Source organism: Gigantopelta aegis, chromosome 6 (genome assembly GCF_016097555.1).
Source record: "Gigantopelta aegis isolate Gae_Host chromosome 6, Gae_host_genome, whole genome shotgun sequence".
Lineage (NCBI taxonomy): Eukaryota > Metazoa > Mollusca > Gastropoda > Neomphalida > Peltospiridae > Gigantopelta > Gigantopelta aegis.
Genome location: NC_054704.1, coordinates 68,439,210 through 68,462,256, shown reverse-complemented (window position 1 = coordinate 68,462,256; position 23,047 = coordinate 68,439,210). Strand labels below are relative to the sequence as shown.

At 36.2% G+C, this 23,047-nt stretch overlaps 1 protein-coding gene across 4 annotated transcripts in view; it reads right to left on the bottom strand.

The window, feature by feature from the left end:
* The window catches only part of LOC121374175 (LIM and calponin homology domains-containing protein 1-like), a 190,846-nt gene that overhangs the window by 17,053 nt on the left and 150,746 nt on the right, over window positions 1-23,047 (bottom strand). For all 4 annotated transcript variants that reach the window (XM_041501150.1, XM_041501148.1, XM_041501152.1 and 1 more), the window contains exons 10-16: window positions 20,420-20,540; window positions 14,339-14,503; window positions 13,613-13,737; window positions 11,621-11,767; window positions 10,519-10,714; window positions 5,413-5,783; window positions 4,627-4,677 (exon numbers count right to left, since the gene is read on the bottom strand). In XM_041501150.1, the coding sequence (XP_041357084.1) occupies window positions 4,627-4,677; window positions 5,413-5,783; window positions 10,519-10,714; window positions 11,621-11,767; window positions 13,613-13,737; window positions 14,339-14,503; window positions 20,420-20,540 (1,176 nt within the window). The remainder of the gene's footprint in view (window positions 1-4,626; window positions 4,678-5,412; window positions 5,784-10,518; window positions 10,715-11,620; window positions 11,768-13,612; window positions 13,738-14,338; window positions 14,504-20,419; window positions 20,541-23,047) is intronic.

Below are 23,047 nucleotides of genomic sequence, written 5' to 3'. Positions count from 1 at the left end.
CAAACACAATATCAATGTAGAGTGACATTAACAAACAGCAGGTGACATGTTAAGTGACATTAACAGATTAACATCAGGTCAATGTCAAGTGACATTAACAAACAGCAGGTGACATGTTAAGTGACATTAACAGATTAACATCAGGTCAATGTCAAGTGACATTAACAAACAAGCAACAGCTCAGTGTCGAGTTACATTAATAACACCCCAGCAGGTAAACACAGTTGGTCAATGTCAAGTGACATGAAAAAGAACACGTCAATGTCAAGTGAAATTAAAAGATACTCACCATCTCAATGCTGAGTGACATTAAAAAAAACACCAAGTCAATGTCGAGTAACATCAACAAACAATAGGTCAATGCTGAATAACATGAACCATACGAAGTAACAATTAATTCTGTTATTTGATACAGCAATTAATTTTAACAGTTTTTCAACACATTTTGCTTATCAGCAGTAGATGGAAAAATTATTGACGTCTACCTAGTACGCAAAACCATCCTACTTATTAAATGCTATATAACCCATCCAAAATGAAGAATGTCGAGCATAAAATACAGCATGAAAACAGAATCAACTGGCCAGGATGGTCATTGAGTGATAATCAATATTTTAAAACAAGATGCTTCGTTAACCGAAACAGTAATTGCTAGAATCACATACTGTAGCAAGTTTTATTACCATGCAGCCTGTTTATTATAGATACAGCAATATGCAGGCCTTGACAGCATGGCAGCCAAGTCATCACCAGTCATACGCGGATTTGGAACGTGGATGCATTAATGAAAATTAGTGTTGAAACTTTAACCTAGAGATGACTGCATTAGAGAGGTGGTCCTAATGTTGAGATATCAAAATGTAGAGTTTATACAGAATGTTTAAAAATTTGATTGTATTCATGGAAATAGGAATAGTACTTGCCTTTGAAGTGCGAGGACACACAATATGATGTGCAGTGTGACAAAAAAAGTAAATATTTAGGGCCTCAAAATGTATAGTTTCATATGGGCAGTATATCCAAGATTAACTACAACCTTTATAATAGTACTTATTGTGCATTTATTTAAGTTTCTTTGCATCTTCTATATCAATGTATACTTTGTTCACTAACTGTTTTATAAATTATAAACACAACAGTTCTAAGTAATACAGAACAAGACATCTAACTGTTAAATATGACCAATAATTGTTAAATGTAACCTACGTATAGTCGAAATATCAAAAACCATCAACGATTCCTCAGGATAAGATTTGTTTTTAACAAAGTTGGTTATTACTAATACAAATTAAATTAAATGTTTGCTAAAAACAGACATACAAACTAAGTGATAATCCTCACAGAAATTGGGATCGTGACAACAACTAAAAAGAATGAATGAAATGAATGAATGAATGAATGAATGAATGAATGAATGAATGAATGTTTAACGACACCCCAGCATGAAAAATACATCAGCTATTGGGTGTCAAACTACTGTAAATGCAAAAATAAATAAAAGTAAATGCAGAGAGAAGAAAATGCCACAAATTATGCATGATATATCGACTCTGTAAAGGTATGACTCCAGCAGCTTAACAACTAAACAGAAACATGTTAAATCCTACCTCAGTCAGGTATCTGAATCAAGAGAGACTTCCTACGAACAAAACAGGTGACAAGTGACTTTAAAGCGGTTGGGTCATGAACCAGGATGCGGTATTGTTCTGCCAGTAATTACAGACCCGATGAAGCAACATATTGCATGGAGAAGACGGACGTGCGCACGGAATCAATAACTCACGCTGAGTTAACCAGCATTAGTGATTACCAGTGTTGTCATCCAGCTGATCAGTTACAGTACTCGCTCACTTTTCCATTAAAACAATCACTTTATAATAATAAGCCATCAAGCCGGACTCAATTATCTCTTTATTCTTTTAAGCAGCTTCAACCAATTTTCTCTTACATCAATTCAGGTTTTTTTGTTTTTTTTTAATAATCCTGGAGTCGGTGAACCCTATATATGCAAAATTAATAACTGAGGATCTGATAGGATTCTGGTTATAATAGAAAATGAAAATCTCTTTCATAATACTTTTTAATGGTTTTGTTTTTATTTTTAAATACAAAAAAATACATGTGGAGTGACAGATAATTTGGACTAAAAATAGGTTGACAGAATTGTTCTGTAATTTGACATGTGATTGCACTATATATACAGGTATGTAGCATCAACTATGGAATATTCTGAGGGAGATGAAATTTAACACATTCATGCATATTAATTTTTTCATGCCATCATTTTCATTTCAACTTTTTTGTGTGCTTATATCCAATTAAGGTTCAAGCACGCTGTCATGCGCACACACCTCAGCTATCTGAGCTGTATGTCCAGGATAGAGTGTTAGTTGTTAGCTGTTAGTGGTTAGTGAGATAGAAGAGGGTGTCGTGGTCTTACTCCTACCCATTTGAGTAGTTAAAAACTCATTCTGGGTGGGAGCCGGTACCAGGCTGCGAACCCTGTACCTACCAGCCTTATGTTCGTTAACCACGACACCACCGAGGCTAGTAAATGCCATCTAATTAAAGTTGAAGCATGCTGTTTTGGGCACACATCTTAGCTACCTTAGCATTCATTCATTTTATTTATTCACATGCTTCCATACCACGAAGGTTTCAAGCATGTCTGTCCCGGGGTCGAGTTCTGGATAGCCAGAGGTCTACTCCGGGACAGAAAATTTAACGGGATAATTTTGAATTTTACTCAAAAATTAAAAATATATATAGGGGGACAAATTTAACTATATTTAAAAAATTTTTTTTTTTTAATTTGAAGGTGTAGTCCAAAAATTTATTTAAAAACTATTATTATATCCAAAATTTTCCTAGACTAATAAATTTGTCACCATTTTAAATGGGCGTTCTAAATTTAAATAATACAACAAACTCTAAGCCCTATCTAAAACGAAGTTGGAAGTTGTTGATTGGAGGTTGTCACAGGAGGTTACCTTAGCAGGCTATCCTGGACACAGAGCTAGTGGTAGTACTAAACCAAATAACTTCCGGCTGGGTCAAAGTTCGAGGTGCACCCAACTTTTGATAGAGAAGTGAACACCACAAGTCCTGTGATTGGTTATAAATGTGAGTGTGTTGGTTGTAAAAAATAATAGTTTCATCTGGGTAAAATAAATGTGCAATTTTATTTCATCTAGTACCAATGTGTCAAGTAGCCTTGTGCTTGAAACATGTATGGGGTACCTGTAAAAAAAAGTACTCAAATTTTGTGCGAAACTAGGGTAGTCATAGACGCTACCCGTTATCTCAGAAACGAGCAGCTTGACCCCCATTTTTTTCTGATTCACTTTAAGTGTAAGGGGTGGTAGTATTTATATCCGTGGCGTTTATGTCGGTTGATACGTTGCAGGTAGGAGTTTTAGCCGCATATGTTACTATTGTCGTCTATGGGATTTGATTTGGTAGTATACACCCTAGTGGTTAGTCCATAATGGTTAGTAAGACAGAGGTCAATGTAGTGGCCTCACATACCTATTGAGTCATTAAACTTACTAGACAGTCCTGGGTTCATAAACTGGGACCCCCGTTCCACAAAGCAATCTTAATGCTAAGATCGTCTTAAGTGCATAAGGTAATTATAAACTTAAGGTGATCTTAGAAGTAAGATTGCTTCGTGGAACGGGACCCTGGTCCTTACATTCAATGGGTTAACTATTACACCACCGAGGCCAGTATTTAACTCAGTATTATTAAAGTATTAAATAATCTTAAAATGGTGTTATTCATCCCTATGTGCTTATGTACTAAATTAAAAGAATAAAATCTAGAAAGAATTATTACAAAATCATACCATGCCAATATAGGATGCAAAAAGAAATGACATCTCGCCACATTTTAAACAACAGCTATTTCGTACCAAACATGCATTTATTTTGATGTGCTGAGAAGAGAACATACACCCATTAATGGAAGGAAGAAAGGCAGAAAGGATGGATGGATGGATGGATGGGTGGATGGGTGGATGGGTGGATGGATGGATGGGTGGATAGATGGGTGGATGGATGGGTGGATGGATGGGTGGATGGGTGGATTGATGGATGGATGGATGGATGGATGGATGGATGGATGGATGGATGGATGGATGGATAAATGGATGGATGGATAAATGGATGGATGGATGGTGTGATGGATGGATGGATAGGTGGATGGGTGGGTGGATGGATGGGTGGATGGATGGATGGATGGATGGATGGATGGATGGATGGATGGATGGATGGATGGATGGATGGATGGATGGATGGTTTTGAGTGGGTTATTGGCAGGTGGATGAAGGTATAGAGGAAGGAATGGATGGATGGTTGGATAAATGCTTGGATGGTTGGATGATGGATGGATAGATGGATGGATGGATGGATGGATGGATAAATGGATGGATGGATAAATGGATGGATGGATAAATGGATGGATGGATGGATGGATGGATGGATGGATGAAAAAAAAATGAACTGCCAGTCAGTCACACCGAGACAGAAGGAGAGACGAGAAAACAAAAGAGAGACAGATTGATAGACTGATAGACAGACAGACTGATAGACAGACACCTTCACAGTGTAACATATCATTATTTACCTGATTAAAGGAAAACTCGAATTCTACTGCATTCTCAGGAGGGTCAGGTTGCTACAGAAACAAAACATTCAGTGTTAGTGGAAACACAAACATCACAGTCAACAAGACTCCAGTCTGTTAGTTAGACTAACCTAGTCTTATCTCTGATACCTTCAAACTAGCAGGCAGGTTAATCAGGGGAACACTCACATGCTCATAATCTACACAAAACACATTCAGATCCATGGAATTTTAAATGACATTTTCATAACTTGATGTTACAAAAGAATAGAATACTGTTTTCATTTAGCCTTCTATCAGTGTAACACACCCAGATCTTGTATGGTGGTTTGTTTTTGTTTTTAAACCAACATAAGAACACACTATAACATTCCAGATTTGATAGACACATTAAGATTACAATTATTGTTTTCTGTTCTCCTACGTATTATTTTACATTAAATGTTATGTATCACAGATCTTAATACATAAATGAAATCTTACCTATAAATGTCTCATAAAAAAAAAAAAAAAAAAAAAAAAAATACTAAACATATATATTTCATAAATTATCTTTTAAAAAACGGTTATCTACTGGATACATTAATTTATGGACACATTTACCCCATTATTGATAACCTACTACAACTGTAATCAAATTTTAATGCTAGAATAAAATTGGATATGTACTTAATTTATACCGATTTAAAAAAACCCATTTACTTCATGTAGATTAAATGACTAATTATTCATGCATGGGAAATTATTCAAACTCATTCAATTGGTAACAAGGGAGACAACTCATACCTGTCGTTTCTTCTCCTGCTTTCTCTCCCACTCCTGCAGTCTCGCGTCCTCTGATTGGTCAAATGCTTTCGGTCGTCGTGGTTGTGGCATGGGAGCTTCTTTCTGCTGAGATCTGTTCATTAACAAATCATCTTTACTGTGGTCCCTGTCGGTGAATTCCTTACTGCCTGATAACCATGGTATCGTGGCACTCATACGTTTCTGTGTGGTGGTTTTCTCCTCTTCGTATCTGTACTCAGACTTCGGTCTCTGTTTCTGCCACTTCCTCAGTATGGCCGGAGGTCCGCTGTCATCAGTGTCCTCATCAGCTTCCGTGGTGCGTGGCTTGTTTCTCAGTTTTACATCGTACTCAACATCTTCTTTGGTTAAACCTGCATTCAGTAATACAAGCATCATTACAGAAAACAAACCTAACAAACTTTTTGTGAGTACTGCTAAAGCAGGACATGTCCACTACTAAAAGAAAAAACAGAAATAAAGAAATGTTTTATTTAACGATGCACTCAACACATTTTATTTACGGTTATATGGCATCGTACATATGGTTAAGGACCACACAGGTATTGAGAAAGGAAACCCGCTGTCGCCACTTCATGGGCTACTCTTTTCTTTTGTATCTCCTATGTTCGTGGTCCATAAAACAAACCTAACAAACATTTATTTGTTTGCACTAACATAGTCTGACATCCAATAGCCGATGTATTTTTTGTGCTGGGGTGTCGTTAAACATTCATTCATTTTTCCTATCTCCTAATATCAAGGGCCATAACTCTGTCAAAAATGGGCCAATGCTTATGAAAGTCATACTTGATCTGCAACTCTATATAATAAAGTTATACATTTTTAAGTCCCGAAAAACTACGTCGGACAGGACAAATGGATGGAGAGACAGACAGACAGACACAGAAAAGGGCAAAATCTATAGTTCCCTCCGGTTGGACTGGTAGGGGACTAAAAACTAAATACTTCATGGCTTTAAAAAACATTTGAGTTGCTGGACCAGACAAACCAGCCAGTATAAACAAAATATAAATTTACAGTTATTTAGTTTATTTAATACAGAATATAAGATTTGTTTTGGACTAATATACTACTCAAAAGAATTTAAGGGTCAGACGATATTTTCGACATTATTTTCTGAATGTCAATTATATTAGCTAGACCATAATGTCACGCATGGTATTGTTCCATTTTGACGAAAGTGGGTCTAAGCAACCCATAAATGAATTAAAATCCACTGTCATTGACACTGTCAACTAGTTCTAATGGCGAAAACATGCTTACATTTGCACGTAAATTAGGGCGAAAGCGAAAGGTCTGCTAAGTGCACATAACTTGCTTTTTCACAAAGCGCTTCATTTGCACGCTTTGCATGTGTATTCCATGTTCCCAATGCTGAATTTCCGTATAATTGGAGCTTGCATTCGTGTACGGTGCACACTCCAAATTCGACAATGGTACGACGTCAACTGACTATCGAAGATCGAGGAAGGGCTATTGCTTGGCTTCAGGATGGCAATACGCAAAGAAATGTTGCTCTGAGACTTGGTGTCAGTCAGAGTGTTGTCGGCCGACTGTGGCAACGGTACCAAGCAACGAATTCTGTTCGAAATCGTCCACGTTCGGGAAGACCCTGAAGCACTACAAATAGAGATGACCGCTACATCACCAATATGGCTCTACGTCAATGCACAACCACTGCACGCCGATTACGTGACAATCTGTGGACTGCGACTGGAACTCGAGTGTCTGATCAAACCATACGCAATCGTCTGAGAGCCAATAATCTATGCTGCCGTCGCCAGGCTGTTCGACCACCACTCCTACCACGTCACAGAATGGCCAGACGTCACTGGTGCACACTTCATCTGCGGTGGCAGCGTGTTCAGTGGGGTCGAGTGATGTTCCTGATGAGTCCAGGTTTAGTCTCCGGTTCAACGACGGTCGGGTTCGTGTCTACAGACGTCCTGGGGAGCGCTTCGCTGACGTTAACGTTAGACAACATCACCGGTTCGGTGGTGGCAGCGTCATGGTGTGGGGCGGCATCTCTATCCACCACAGGACCCCTGTCTATGTGGTGGATGGCAATCTGAATGGAATCCGCTATCTGAATGAGATTATCCGGCCATTGGTTCTCCCAGGCCTTCAGCAGATTGGCGGTGGGGCAGTTCTGCAGGATGACAATGCCAGACCCCACCGTGCCAGGGTGGTAACGGACTTTCTCAGACAACAAGGTATCGCCAGGATGGATTGGCCAGCATATTCGCCTGACTTGGCCCCAATAGAGCACGCCTGGGACGAATTACGCAGGAGAGTTCGAAATAACCATGCCCCTCTGGCCAACCTTCATGATCTGGGTCAACTTCTTATGGCAGAGTGGCAGGCCATTCCCCAAGAGTTCTTCAGACGTCTGATCAACAGCATGAGGCAACGATGTGTCGAGTGTATTCGTGCCAGGGGTGGATTCACACACTATTAAACAAATGTTCTAATGTGTAAAATCCATGTTTGACAACCTTCAACTTTGACAGCATGTCATGTGACTTTCTTGTATACAGTGACGTTTATTTGTGGTTTTTTGTAAATATGGAACAATAAATTAAATTTTTGGTGTAGTTTACATCATCAATCTAATACACTCTGAAACTTATTTGGTTATAAATTTTTGACCCTTAAATTCTTTTGAGTAGTATAAATGGATAATAATTTAATCATTTTAAATAATACTTGCTGTTATCATGCATGGCTTCTAGAATTTTAAAAAAATCGACTAACCATGGGATCAGTAATTAGTTTTTTTTACTAGCCACGATTAAATATTCACTAGCCCTGCTTTACTTTAAGTTAATACAATTTTAATAAATAAGAGTAATAATAAGACATATCACCTAAAAAGGGAGATGGAGCATAAAAACACAAACATTGGGTTGGGGTGGGGTCAGAATATTCATATTTACAAAACTAACTTAACTGCAACATTTGACAATTTTGTTTTTCACTAGCCATCGGACATGGCAATAGTAGTTATTTACTAGCCCAACACTGAATGTCACTAGCCATGGGAGTGGGGCTACCATAATCTAGAAACCCTGTGTTATGGTAAGCCTAAAAACATCTGCTATAAGCAAACCCACCTGTTCTGTAGTGTGTTTGTTGGTATTACATTTATTTAGTCTATTTTTAGACATTATGCCACTGAAAATAAAGTTTGCTTTGATAATTAAATAGCAAATGAATATTTTAAATACTAATTTCTTCAGCCATAAGGTCAAATGTCTAGGACTACAGACCTTTAAATATTTAATTCTAAAATATAAATGCAGAAGACATGATAACTAAGAAGTCTGTCGAATTGATGTAAACGATTTTTAAAGTTGTTTTTTAAGATGGTTTCAACAATTTTAAAACAGTTTATGGTGGGTGATGCTTTACAAATTTTAAAAATAATTATGGTTGTTCCTTATTTCAACAATAACACAATTCACTTTTCTTTTTTTTCTTTTTACATTAGACAACAATAGTAACATGTGGCTAAAACTGCTACATATACTGACACACAATGAAAACACAAAACAGATATTTTTCAATATTTTGTTGTAATTAATGAAAAATATATTTATTGGACTTAAAATAACAATTTATGAGAGGAAGCCATTGATTGGTACTTTTGTCTGGGTTTTAATCCTGGTTTTTTTCTCGTTACACATACAATAGCAGAAACACACAAAATGGTGTGAAATGCGTTCACTACATGCTCAATCATGCTGCATGCAATGCACATGAAATGCCAGTATGTGGACACATAAAAGTCATGTAACGGTGTCATATTCCTCATCACATTAAGAATGCCATGACTCCGAGAAGAACAAAGGGAGCCAGCGCTGGGCATGGTTCAAGGGGGGACTTTGGAAAGCCAAGTTGCTAGGACGTTCAGAGTCCATCCATCAACTATTGGACGACTTGCTGAACATCATCAACAGACTGGGAGTGTCCGTCATCGACCTCAACATGGTCAACGTCCCGTTACGACCCCACACCAAGATCGGCAGATTCGACAACACCACCTCCGTGACCAGTTCAGAACTGCGATGATGACAGTAAGCAACACGATAGGACGTCATGGAAGGCCTATCCATCCGATGAAGGTCATCCTTCGACTCAGAACGGATGGACTCAGATGCAGACACCCGTATTGAAAAATATCTGTTTTGCGTTTTCATTGTGTGTCAGTATATAAAGTTTGTTTTGTTTAATGACACCACTAGAGCACATTGATTTTTTAATCATCAGCTATTGGATGTCAAAACATTTGGTAATTTGTTTACATTTAGTCTTAGAGAGAAAACCCGCTACATTTTTCTTTTCATAAGTCCAAAACTGCTACATACATGGATATGCCATGGATATAAACACTACAACCCCTTACACTCAAAGTAAATGAGAAAACATGGCAGGTTAAGCTGCTAGTTTAGGAATAAAAGTAAATATCTTAGACTAGTTCTTCAGAAATCCTAGTTTTAATAGGACCATGCATATGTTTTAAGCAAAATAGCAACTAGTACACTGATACTAGTTCAAATTAAATTATAGGAATTTAGTGACCAGATGAAACAACATTTTACGACAAGTCCTGGCAAATGGCATTAATGTCATTGATGTCAGGCATTGTCTTATTTAATGCGACATTCAAAGTTAGGTGCTCTTTGAACTTTGACCAGTGATATACTATTTAGAATACTGCTACCATTAAGATATTTCCACAGCCAGAACAGCACATACCATGATTTTTAATACACCAGTCCTGGATAAGCTGTTTAACAAAGGAAGGAAATTTTTTATTTAACGACGCACTCAACACGTTTTATTTACGGTTATATGGCATCAGACATATGTTTAAGGACCACACAGATATTGAGATGAAACCCGCTGTCGCCACTTCATGAGCTACTCTTTCCGATTAGCAGCAAGGGATCTTTTATATGCACCATCCCACAGACAGGATAGCACATACCATGGCCTTTGATATACCAGTTGTGGTGTACTGGCTGGAACAAGAAATAGCCCAATGGGCCCACCGACAGGGAGTTTAATGAAGGAATCACTTACCAGTAGACTGAGGTCTTGTGTTGTCCTCGTTACGGCTCGAATCCACCCGATGTTCACTTTTCCTTGTCACGGTCAGTGTGGGTCGCACCACCACCTCCTGCTGGTCAAACATAGACTGCTCCTGTAGGATATCCTGCTCACCGTTACACACAGACGAAAGCACTGCGGTGTCTCGAGACATTTCAGCTGCTGGTTCCTGCAATAACAAATAAATAACATTTTTTAAAAACCACATTCATGTCTTTCAACTTTATCTGGAACAAGAAATACATTTAAGAGTATATAAATTTTGTAGAGTAGGTACAATAGTAAAGTGTTGTCAAGGCTTTTGTAAATAATTTAAGAAATCGGAATAAAAACTCACCTAAAAATCTGCACAAAATTAAAGCTAAATTCAAGAAAAATAACTTAGAAATTGAACATACATGCAAGCAGAACCATCTAAATGTTTTTATCTTCTTTATATTAATGTCAAATAATAAAACATTTCAAATGAAAGCCATAAATAATACTTTAAAATAAAAAAACAAAAACATGGAGGCATAAGGAATAAGAAGGAAATATCTACCCCCAAAAATAAGCTACATATTTTATCAGGGGAGATAACTGATAAGCACGATAGAACAAAAACAATTAATTAAAATGACAGTTTTATGTACTGAGCATAAACATACACTCACAAAAGACATTCATTGGAAAGTAACTGTTACAAACTGACAAAATATATATCTTGATTTTGAAGAAGGAAGGATTGTTTTATTTAACGACGCACTCAATACAAATTAATTATGGTTATACGGCGTCAGACATATGGTTAAGGACCACATAGATATAGAGAAGAAACCCGCTGTCGCCACTTCATGGGCTACTCTTTTCGATGAGCAACAAGAGATCTTTTATATATACCACAGCCTTTATTAAACCAGTTGTGGAACACTGGTTGGAACAAGAAATAACCCAGTGGGGTCACCGACGGGAATCGATCCCAAACCAACTGCACATCAAGCGAGCACTTTACCACTGGGCTACGTCCCACGCTCTATCTTGATTTTGACTTCATAAACTTAAAACATATTTTTTTCTGCTAATCTAAGTACTGTACCTCATAAGAGTCATAGATGTTGTTGATGCTGTGTCCCATGCCACTGTCACGTTCGTGGGTAGACTGAGTCGCATTGTTTACCCACTGTCGCTCCTCATCCAGGGCACTAGCGACAGGGTTCTTGTTGGCCGAGTGGCGGAAATCCTCCTGAAATCAGCGACAGTCAGTGAAATATTAAACACCTCCAAGCAAAGATAACTACTCTAGTGCTACGAGTAATGCATATTATATAAACTCATCAAGCACAACAAGTAATGCATGAAACTCATCTGGTACTAACTGTGGGTATGTGGGTAATTTTTGGCATGCTTCCATCAAAGAACTGTTCAAGCACGGTTGTTGTGGGAACAACCTCTGACTTCACCAGAGAGTTCTGTCCATGACAGGTGGTCCTAATTGCAGTAAACGATCTTTTATATGCAATTTTTCCACAGACAGAACAGTACATATCATGGCTTTTGTGGTACCGACTGTAGGGGACTGGTTGGAAGGGGAATAACCTGAGTCCAATGAGGGCAGTGGATCCTGTGACCCATCACCTCTCAGGCGAGCAATCTACCACTGAGCTACATCACGCCCAAACTTGCAGAACAAAATATGACATAAACAATATGTATATTCTTCAACTAATACACCTTGCATTATAAACTTTGAACAAAAAGAGTAAAGTTTGTTTTATTTAATGATGCCACTAGAGCACATTGATTTTTTATCTTATCATCGGCTATTGGACATCAAACATATGGTCATTCTGACACTGTTTTTTAGAGGAAACCCACTGTCGCCACATAGGCTATTCTTTTACGACAGACAGCAAGGGATCTTTTATTTGCGCTTCCCACAGGCAGGATAGCACAAACCATGGCCTTTGTTGAACCAGTTATGGATCACTAGTTGGTGCAAGTGGTTTACACCTACCCACTGAGCCTTGCGGAACACCCACTCAGGGTTTGGAGTCAGTATCTGGATTAAAAATCCCATGCCTCGACTGGGATCCGAACCCAGTACCTACCAGCCTGTAGACCGATAGCCTAACCACAATGCCACTGAGGCTGGTCAAACTTTGAACAAGACAGACACAAACAGTATTTATCATTAATATGAATTTATAGTCTGTCCATCCTTTTTTTTTTTTTTTTTTTAAATAATTTCAGTTTGATTTGATGTAAGAAAAGAAAAAGTGTTTTGGAAACAACAACAAAAAACCCACCCCATTTTTCAGTGCAATTAAAAAAATAAAAATAAACAATTGGTTTAAAAATAAATAACTTGTAGTAAATTCCATAGTATGAAAAAAGGCATTCCGGTTGGTAAGAACTATAGTGCTACATATAATGCATCTAACTAATCTAGCATTACAAATAATAATAAAATAACACACCCAGCAGTACTCAGTATCTACCAGCATTAAGTCTGATGGCTTAACCACTACACCATCAATGCCGGTATAAAGTCACAAGACAAGACGATGATAGTATTGGATGATAAATCTCAACTGAAGATTTTAATTCAGTGTTAGAAATAGAGAACAATACATGAGTGGCCGTTAGATATCATTTATATCACAACGAGTTGTTTTAAAAGTATCTTAACAAGCGAAAGTGAATCTGATACGTTTTTAAACAACGAGTTGTGAGATAAATGATATCTAACAGACACGAATGTATTATTCTATTTCTTACATATCCTAAAAAAACACAGGTTTTAAGCAAATTTTACATCTTTTTCGACTAAAAGTTATTTACAGCTGTTGCACTTGTAGCTGACTTACGCGTCACAGACATATGATTGTCAGGTTAACTATACATCACAGTGCTGTTTTTTTATTGGACGTATGGCATTGGTGACCTGGTCATCACCTAGGAGCAGCCAGTCATCTGTCTTGAAATTGTTAACACACGTATGTGTGTAAACATCTATGTGTTATCAAAAATAACGCATGGTGTTCTCACCAACAGGTGTGTAAGAATAGACTGTAATAAATTGACTAACCTGTGAAGCCCGAGATCTCTGACTGTCGTAGGACAGGTTTGCGAGGTCGGATTCCATCTGCTGGTTCTGGTGTGGTTCTAGTGTCTCAATCTCCTCATCACTTGACAAAAACTCTTCTTCTTCATCTAAACACAAACATACATCGGTCATTTAAGTTAGAATGTGAATTATCAACTGCAAACAGCATGGCATGAGTTGATGTCTAGTATTGTGCATTCAGTAGGCTATGATAATAAACTAGACTGTGTCTTGACAGCTGCTGTGTAATTTTGTTTATGAAACTGGATAAGGTCCAAAATATTATGGCAACTCACTGCTGTTAATGATTCCAGTAAAAATGGGTAATTTTCCCATCTAGATTAGTGCTTGTTCAAGTACATATTAAAGAAATATATTTTTTTAAATTCTGATCCAGTACTGTTTAGATATTTTAAATCTTGGTGTGGGTGTTGGTGATTTTTTTTTGGGTAGGGGGGGTGGGTGGGTGTTTGGGGTGGATGTGGGTGTTTTTTTAAGGGTTTTTTAAAAAATCTTTTTGTAATGAATAATAATTGCATTTAATATTATTAAGCAAGTTTATTTTAAGATCATCAATATCATAAGCGTGATGAATATAAAATGTATTATACAAGCATTTAGTATTATACTCATGATATACATGTCGAAATACAGGCATTAATGTTTTATCAAATTTCAGCCAGATCCACCCAGAACACTTGTTCTCACCTTCCTCGCTGGTGAAGCGTCTGATGCCCAGTTCCAGGTAACCTGACCGGACAGCGTCTGAGACGAGCTGATTGATGGACTCGTTGGTCAGCCGCGTAACGTCCTTCTTGTTGATCGACACGATCTCATCCTTCGTCTGTAACTCATTCACATCAGCAGCACTACCTGTCAGAGGAAACAGTAACAGTCAACATACAGTAAGACCTCATTCCTCGTCTGTAACTCATTCACATCAGCAGCGCTATATGCCATAGAGGAAACAGTAACAGTCAACATACAATAAGATCTCATCCCTCGTCTGTAACTCATTCACATCAGCAGCGCTACCTGTCACAGAGGAAACAGTAACAGTCAACATACAATAAGACCTCATCCCTCATCTGTAACTCATTCACATCAGCAGCGCTACCTGTCATAGAGGAAACAGTAACAGTCAACATACAATAAGATCTCATCCCTCATCTGTAACTCATTCACATCAGCAGCGCTACCTGTCACAGAGGAAACAGTAACAGTCAACATACAATAAGATCTCATCCCTCGTCTGTAACTCATTCACATCAGCAGCGCTACCTGTCACAGAGGAAACAGTAACATACAATAAGATCTCATCCCTCGTCTGTAACTCATTCACATCAGCAGCGCTACCTGTCACAGAGGAAACAGTAACATACAATAAGATCTCATCCCTCGTCTGTAACTCATTCACATCAGCAGCGCTACCTGTCAGAGGAAACAGTAACATACAATAAGATCTCATCCCTCGTCTGTAACTCATTCACATCAGCAGCGCTACCTGTCACAGAGGAAACAGTAACATACAATAAGATCTCATCCCTCGTCTGTAACTCATTCACATCAGCAGCGCTACCTGTCACAGAGGAAACAGTAACATACAATAAGATCTCATCCCTCGTCTGTAACTCATTCACATCAGCAGCGCTACCTGTCAGAGGAAACAGTAACATACAATAAGATCTCATCCCTCGTCTGTAACTCATTCACATCAGCAGCGCTACCTGTCATAAAGGAAACAGTAACAGTCAACATACAATAAGATCTCATCCCTCGTCTGTAACTCATTCACATCAGCAGCGCTACCTGTCATAAAGGAAACACTAACAGTCAACATACAATAAGATCTCATCCCTCGTCTGTAACTCATTCACATCAGCAGCGCTACCTGTCATAAAGGAAACACTAACAGTCAACATACAATAAGATCTCATCCCTCGTCTGTAACTCATTCACATCAGCAGCGCTATCTGTCATAAAGGAAACACTAACAGTCAACATACAATAAGATCTCATCCCTCGTCTGTAACTCATTCACATCAGCAGCGCTATCTGTCATAGAGGAAACAGTAACAGTCAACATACAATAAGATCTCATCCCTCATCTGTAACTCATTCACATCAGCAGCGCTACCTGTCATAAAGGAAACACTAACAGTCAACATACAATAAGATCTCATCCCTCGTCTGTAACTCATTCACATCAGCAGCGCTACCTGTCAGAGGAAACAGTAACAGTCAACATACAATAAGATCTCATCCCTCGTCTGTAACTCATTCACATCAGCAGCGCTACCTGTCAGAGGAAACACTAACAGTCAACATACAATAAGATCTCATCCCTCGTCTGTAACTCATTCACATCAGCAGCGCTACCTGTCAGAGGAAACAGTAACAGTCAACATACAATAAGATCTCATCCCTCGTCTGTAACTCATTCACATCAGCAGCGCTACCTGTCATAAAGGAAACACTAACAGTCAACATACAATAAGATCTCATCCCTCGTCTGTAACTCATTCACATCAGCAGCGCTACCTGTCAGAGGAAACAGTAACAGTCAACATACAATAAGATCTCATCCCTCGTCTGTAACTCATTCACATCAGCAGCGCTACCTGTCAGAGGAAACACTAACAGTCAACATACAATAAGATCTCATCCCTCGTCTGTAACTCATTCACATCAGCAGCGCTACCTGTCAGAGGAAACAGTAACAGTCAACATACAATAAGATCTCATCCCTCGTCTGTAACTCATTCACATCAGCAGCGTTATATGTCATAGAGGAAACAGTAACAGTCAACATACAATAAGATCTCATCCCTCGTCTGTAACTCATTCACATCAGCAGCGTTATATGTCATAGAGGAAACAGTAACAGTCAACATACAATAAGATCTCATCCCTCGTCTGTAACTCATTCACATCAGCAGCGCTACCTGTCATAAAGGAAACACTAACAGTCAACATACAATAAGATCTCATCCCTCGTCTGTAACTCATTCACATTAGCAGCACTATCTGTCATAGAGGAAACAGTAATAGTCAACATATGGTAAACATTGATAGTCAATTCACGGTAAAATGTAACAGTCAACTTATGGTAAAGTTTAAGAGTCACTTCATGGTAAACATTAATACAGTGAACTTATGGTAAAATGTAACAGTCAACACTTGGTAAACATTAACAGTCAACAAAAGGTAAATATTAACAGCTAACACATGGTACAGTCACTAGCATAAATTAATCAATGCATGGTAAATATTAACGGTCAACACATGGTAAACATTAATACAGTCAACTTCTAAAAATGTTAAAAGTCAACACATGATAAACATTAACAGTTAAAACATGGTGACATTAATAGAGTCAAGTTGTGGTACAGTCACTAGCATAAATTTACAGTCAACACACGGTAAACATTAACACAGTAAACAGTATCATACTCAATTTACTGTAAAACACAGTCAACTCACAGCAAATATTTACACAGTAAACATTAAAACAGTCAACATAAGCATTTACATAGTCAACTCACAGTAAAAATTAACATATTTAACACATGGTAAACATTAAAAGTCAACTCATGGTAAACACAGTCAGCTCATTAACAGTTAACATACCATAAACATTAACAGAGTCAGCATTAAAACTATAAAAAATTAACATAGTCAACACATGGTAAACATTAACAGTCTATTCCAGTTATCAGTCAGATCATGGTAAACATTAAATATTAACAGTCAGCTCACAGTAAACATTAACATTGTCAACATTACTGTCAGCACATAGTAACAAAAAAAACCAATGAGCTCGCAGAAAAAAAGCCACACATATTAACACAGCCTAGTTAACGTAAATTCTGAATGTAATATCAGTCAACTATTAGTAAACACTAACACAGTTAGCTCACATAAAATATTAACACTGACTAATCGCTGTAAACATTACCACAATCAAAGTCCTCACAGTAAACATTAATATAATCAATGTAAAGGAAACATTAGCACAGTCAACATGTTGTAAACATTAACAGTTAATTTACTCGGTGCTTTGCCCAAAGTAATATGCCGATACACTTTTATGAACATTATTTTTATGCCAATTTTTTTTTTTAAGAAAACAAAAGTAAAACAAATTGTTAAAAAGAAAATCCAAAAAAAAAGCGAAAACTTAAGTCACATATCAAGCTAAAACTAATTGTATCCCTAAGATAAGCAATGGTATATGAGTACAGTCTAATTGATACTAGCAAACCAGTCAACAAAACAACACAGGATATGATGTATAGTCCTACATGTAACTTGTAAGGGGGGCAGGGCATAGCCGAGTGGTAACGTGCTCGCTTGATGTGCGGTCGGTTTGGGATCAATCCCTGCCAGTGGGCCCATTAGGCTATTTCTCGTTCCAGCCAGTGCACCATGACTGGTAGATCAAAGACCATGGTATGTGCTATCCTGTCTGTGGGATGGTGCATATAAAAGATCCCTTGCTACTAACTGAAAAATGTAACGGGTTTCTTATCTAAGACTATACGTCAAAATTACCAAATGTTTGACATCCAATAGCTGATGATTAATAAATCAATGTGCTCTAGTGGTGTCATTAAATAAAAAAGAAATTTGTAACTTTTAAATTAATAATCATTATCATAAATTAATAATACTTCATTACTAATTATAATACTGTACACCTCACCCCTACAGTCCAAAAACATAGGAGTCCCTCCCATCCTATCATACACATAAATAGACCACTCCTAACTAATTTAAAGTACAAGTCCTAGGTAATTTAATTAACCCATATTAATGTTAATTACATGGTAAATGTAGCTACTGTCACAGTTACTTTAAACACTAATCAAAGAAACCAACAGACTATCAGTATTAACTAGCATGTTAATAAAACATTTACTTACTATCAGATAATGACTTTTCTGCTCAGAGGGAAAAAAAAATAAAGCAAGCATATAAGGGAGATAATGCTACAGCATTCTGGAATGTAAAATACCACAGTTATTCCCCTTGACAATTACATATCTTGACTGACATTTTGCTGATTATTAATGGATGAAAATACTAAATTTGTGTGCATACAGTGGAATTAAAATGTTGAAATCATGGTACAGATCAAGAAAAGAAATAGGTTAAAAATTACATCAAATTATAAAAATAACATGAAGCTGAATAAAAAACATCATGAATGTTTAATTACTGCCAAAAATAGAAAACTAACCACATCATTTACAGTTAATTTTATTTTAAAACATACAGACAGTTTAGAAAAAATACCATTATCCCATTATCATGCTACTGATTGTGAAGATCTTTTCTAAACAGGCTCATCAATAAGATATAAGTATACTGGAAACACTCCTGTGACATTTAAGGTCGGATGTCATTTCATGTAACCATGGTGATAGGATATAGAAGTACATATATATTTTATAAGGTAAAAATTTGAACATGTTCTTCTTGATGTACAATAGTAGGGCAAAAAGGTAACCAATTTCAAATTTTTTTTTTTAAATGGTGATTTTTAAATATAAATACAGGATATTTTACAATTCCAAATGTTTGTGATCAATATGGTATACTAATTTCAAAGTTGTTTAGGGCCTACTTTATTGTAGAAATAAGCCTGTCATTAAATGATTAAGTAAAGAAAATATTTTTAAAATCTACACCATACTGTGTAGGTATTTCTTTTGGCAATTTAATTTTAAAATTCTTACATAATCACATTAAAGGTGCAGACCCTAGTTTAACCCGTAAAAAAAAAATGGACACTAAATTTAGTTAATTTACACACCTGTAACTCATTTGGATAAAGTTACAATAGAGTGATAGGAGAGTCTGTGACGTTAAAACAGGAAATATCCTTAAAAATAACTAGAACTTGAATCAATAAACTGCTACTTCTCAGACGCACGTGCGTTTTTAAAAATATGAAAAAGGCAATTTTTGGTTTTAGAAACACCAGGATGACCAGAAACACTTCAGTTTTATGGAAATGAATATCTAAAGAATAAAATATAAGTTAACGGCTCTAATAGTGAAAAATATGCTGTAGTGTTTAAAAACTAGGGTCTGTTCCTTTAATATAAATTAATATAATTACACAAAACACCAAATAGCACATCTTTAGCATTTTGTACACTTACAAATTTTAATTAAATTACCAAAAGAAATACTTACATATATTCATTAAATATCCTAAAGAGATGTTTAATTATACCTATATTAATTAAAATACCTAAAGAAATGTTTTAATCATATTAACTAAATTAACTACAGAAACTGTTAATTATATTAATTTAATTACTTAAATATATTAATTGTACTTATAAAACTGTTTAATTACGATCATTAAATCAGCTAAAGAAATGTTTTAATCATATTAACTAAATTAACTACAGAAACTGTTAATTATATTAATTTAATTACTTAAAGATATTAATTGTACTTATAAAACTGTTTAATTACGATAATTAAATCAGCTAAAGAAATGTTTTAATCATATTAACTAAATTAACTACAGAAACTGTTAATTATATTAATTTAATTACTTAAAGATATTAATTGTACTTATAAAACTGTTTAATTACGATAATTAAATCAGCTAAAGAAATGTTTTAATCATATTAACTAAATTAACTACAGAAACTGTTAATTATATTAATTTAATTACTTAAAGATATTAATTGTACTTATAAAACTGTTTAATTACGATCATTAAATCAGCTAAAGAAATGTTTTAATCATACTAATAAATGGACTTACCTAAAGATACTTTCTCCACAATGACTGGCTGTCGGACATCACTTCCTCCACTTATCGTAAATCCAAATCCACGCTCATTGTTTGGTTTTTGACTTATTTTTATAGTCTTTTCAGTAAATTTCTGAAAATAAAAGGAAGACAAAAATACATTAAATAAAACTACTACAAAATATACACATATACATTATAGTAACTTTATTGTAAAAAGGGTGGGACGTAGCCCAGTGGTAAAGCGTTCACTTGATGCGCGGTCAGTCTAGGATCGATCCCTGTTGGTGGGCCCATTGGGTTATTTCTTGCTCCAGCCAGTGCACTACGAGTGGTATATCAAAGGCTATGGTATGTGTTATCATGTCTGTGGGATGGTGCATATAAAAGATCCATTGCTGCTAATCGAAAAGAGTAGCCCATATCTATGTGGTCCTTATCCATATGTCTGATGCCATATAACCGTAAATAAAATGTGTTGAGTGTGTCGTTAAATAAAACATTTCCTTCCTTCCTTATTGTAAAAAGAAAGAAAAAAAAAATCTTTGAGCAATAAAATACCGGTATCTGAAGCCAATGAGTATGAGAAATTTATGACTGTATTTGTGATAATAAAATACTAAATGCCTTGAGGTCAAACTGCACTTGAAAGGAAAGGAATGCTGGATTTAAAGACGTTTTACATATTTTATGTAATAGCCATTATATAGTTACGTATATATCTAACATATATGTTATGTATGACATTTGGTCTATATAAATTATTATAATTAAGATAATCTATTCTTTCCAATTAACAAGCTTTTTGATATGCACATTGCCACATAGCATAGCCTTTGATCAGGTCCAAATCGATATAAGCTAATATTAACAGTCAAGAATCAGACCGGCCTCAGTGGCGCAGTGGTTAAGCCATCAGACTACAGGTTGGTAGGTACTGAGTTCACAGCCTGGTACCGGCTCCAACCCAGAACAAATTCTTAAGGGCTCAAAGGCCACTACACCCTCTTCTCTCTCACTAACCACTAACCAACTAACAACTAACCCACTGTCCTGGACAGACAGCCCAGATAGCTGTGTGTGCCAAGGACAGCGTGCTTGAACCATAATCAGGTATAAGCACGTAAATAAGTTGAAACTGAAAAATTGAAATTCAAGAACAAGATTACATAGAGATTATTATACGAGCTTGTGTGTCGTACTGATTTTACGAAACGAGTGTCAGGATTATTGTAATACATGAATCCCGACATGAGTTTTGTAAAATCAGTATGATTCACACTCGAGTATAATAATTTCTTTATTATCCACATTATCCAAAATATGTTTATGAATAACAAGCTAGGACCATGTCAAAACATTTGAAACGTAACTAAAAAGAGATTGACGAAACGACGTCATTTTCCGAAATGACGTCATTTTTTGATAAGCGTTTACACTGAGGAAGCCACATTAAGTTATGACGTCGCTTCACAAAATTATGTCATTCATTGTGCACGTGAAATCATTATGACACATGTGGGTCATACTGATTATATTTCCCTGAATATCTTGAACTTATATGTGGATAATAAAAATGCATATGCATTAATCAACACACACAAATTAGATTGTACAGTAACAACATTCAATCATGATACCCGGTGACAATTGATTAAAAAGTACAAAATCACCAACTGCCACCTATTAATGATATCTCTGTTAATTATAATGACAAATGATTTCACTTTGAAAGTCATGAGTTTTCTTTTATTAATCACATTTACCAAATTGCTAAATATTTTTTGTCTCAAAGGGACAGATCCCAGTTTTTAAACACTAAGGCATATTTCTGACCTACACGTAGATCCTACTTTCAAATCTGTACAAATGGACACTAAGTTTGGTTAATTTACAAACCTGTAACAAATTTGGATACAAATAGAGTGAAACAAGTGTCTTTGATGTTAAAATACCCTTAAAAATAGACTAAATCCCGCAACTCAATAATCATTACTTCTCAGACGCACATGCTTTTTTAAAAATATGAAACATGTATTTTGTGGTATTGGAAACACCATGATGACCAGAAAAACTTCGGTTGTATGGAAATGGATAACCTAAACAATAAAATATAAGTAATGTTTGATTTAAAAAATCATAAATGGTTCTAACAGTGAAAAATATACCTTAGTGTTTAAAAAGTAGGGTCTGTACCTTTAATACATGTCCTTGCAACCACACAGGTTGAAAAGGGGAAATAATCCACTTAAACCATTGTGGGAGTACTGAATCTGTGATTCATTGCAGTTAAGGTCAAAGTTGGATTACTGAGCCACAAATGTAAATTATACATATTTTAACACATACCTATACATGTATGTATTATCAACATGACAATCTATTGTATGACTGAACATTTCACAATTCAAACAACACAGATTGAAAAAGGGTTCCAATAATCAATTAAAACCATTGTGAGGTACTGAATCTATGATACATGGCACTTCAGGTCAATGCTGTACACAGAACATGATATCGTTAAGTGAATGACCTATCAACATGCTAATCTACTTACTGTACAAGTTTACTGTCTTGAGTACATGGGAAAATGCACAAAGTTTACACAAATAACATTTTACGTTTATCAGAAGATCTCGG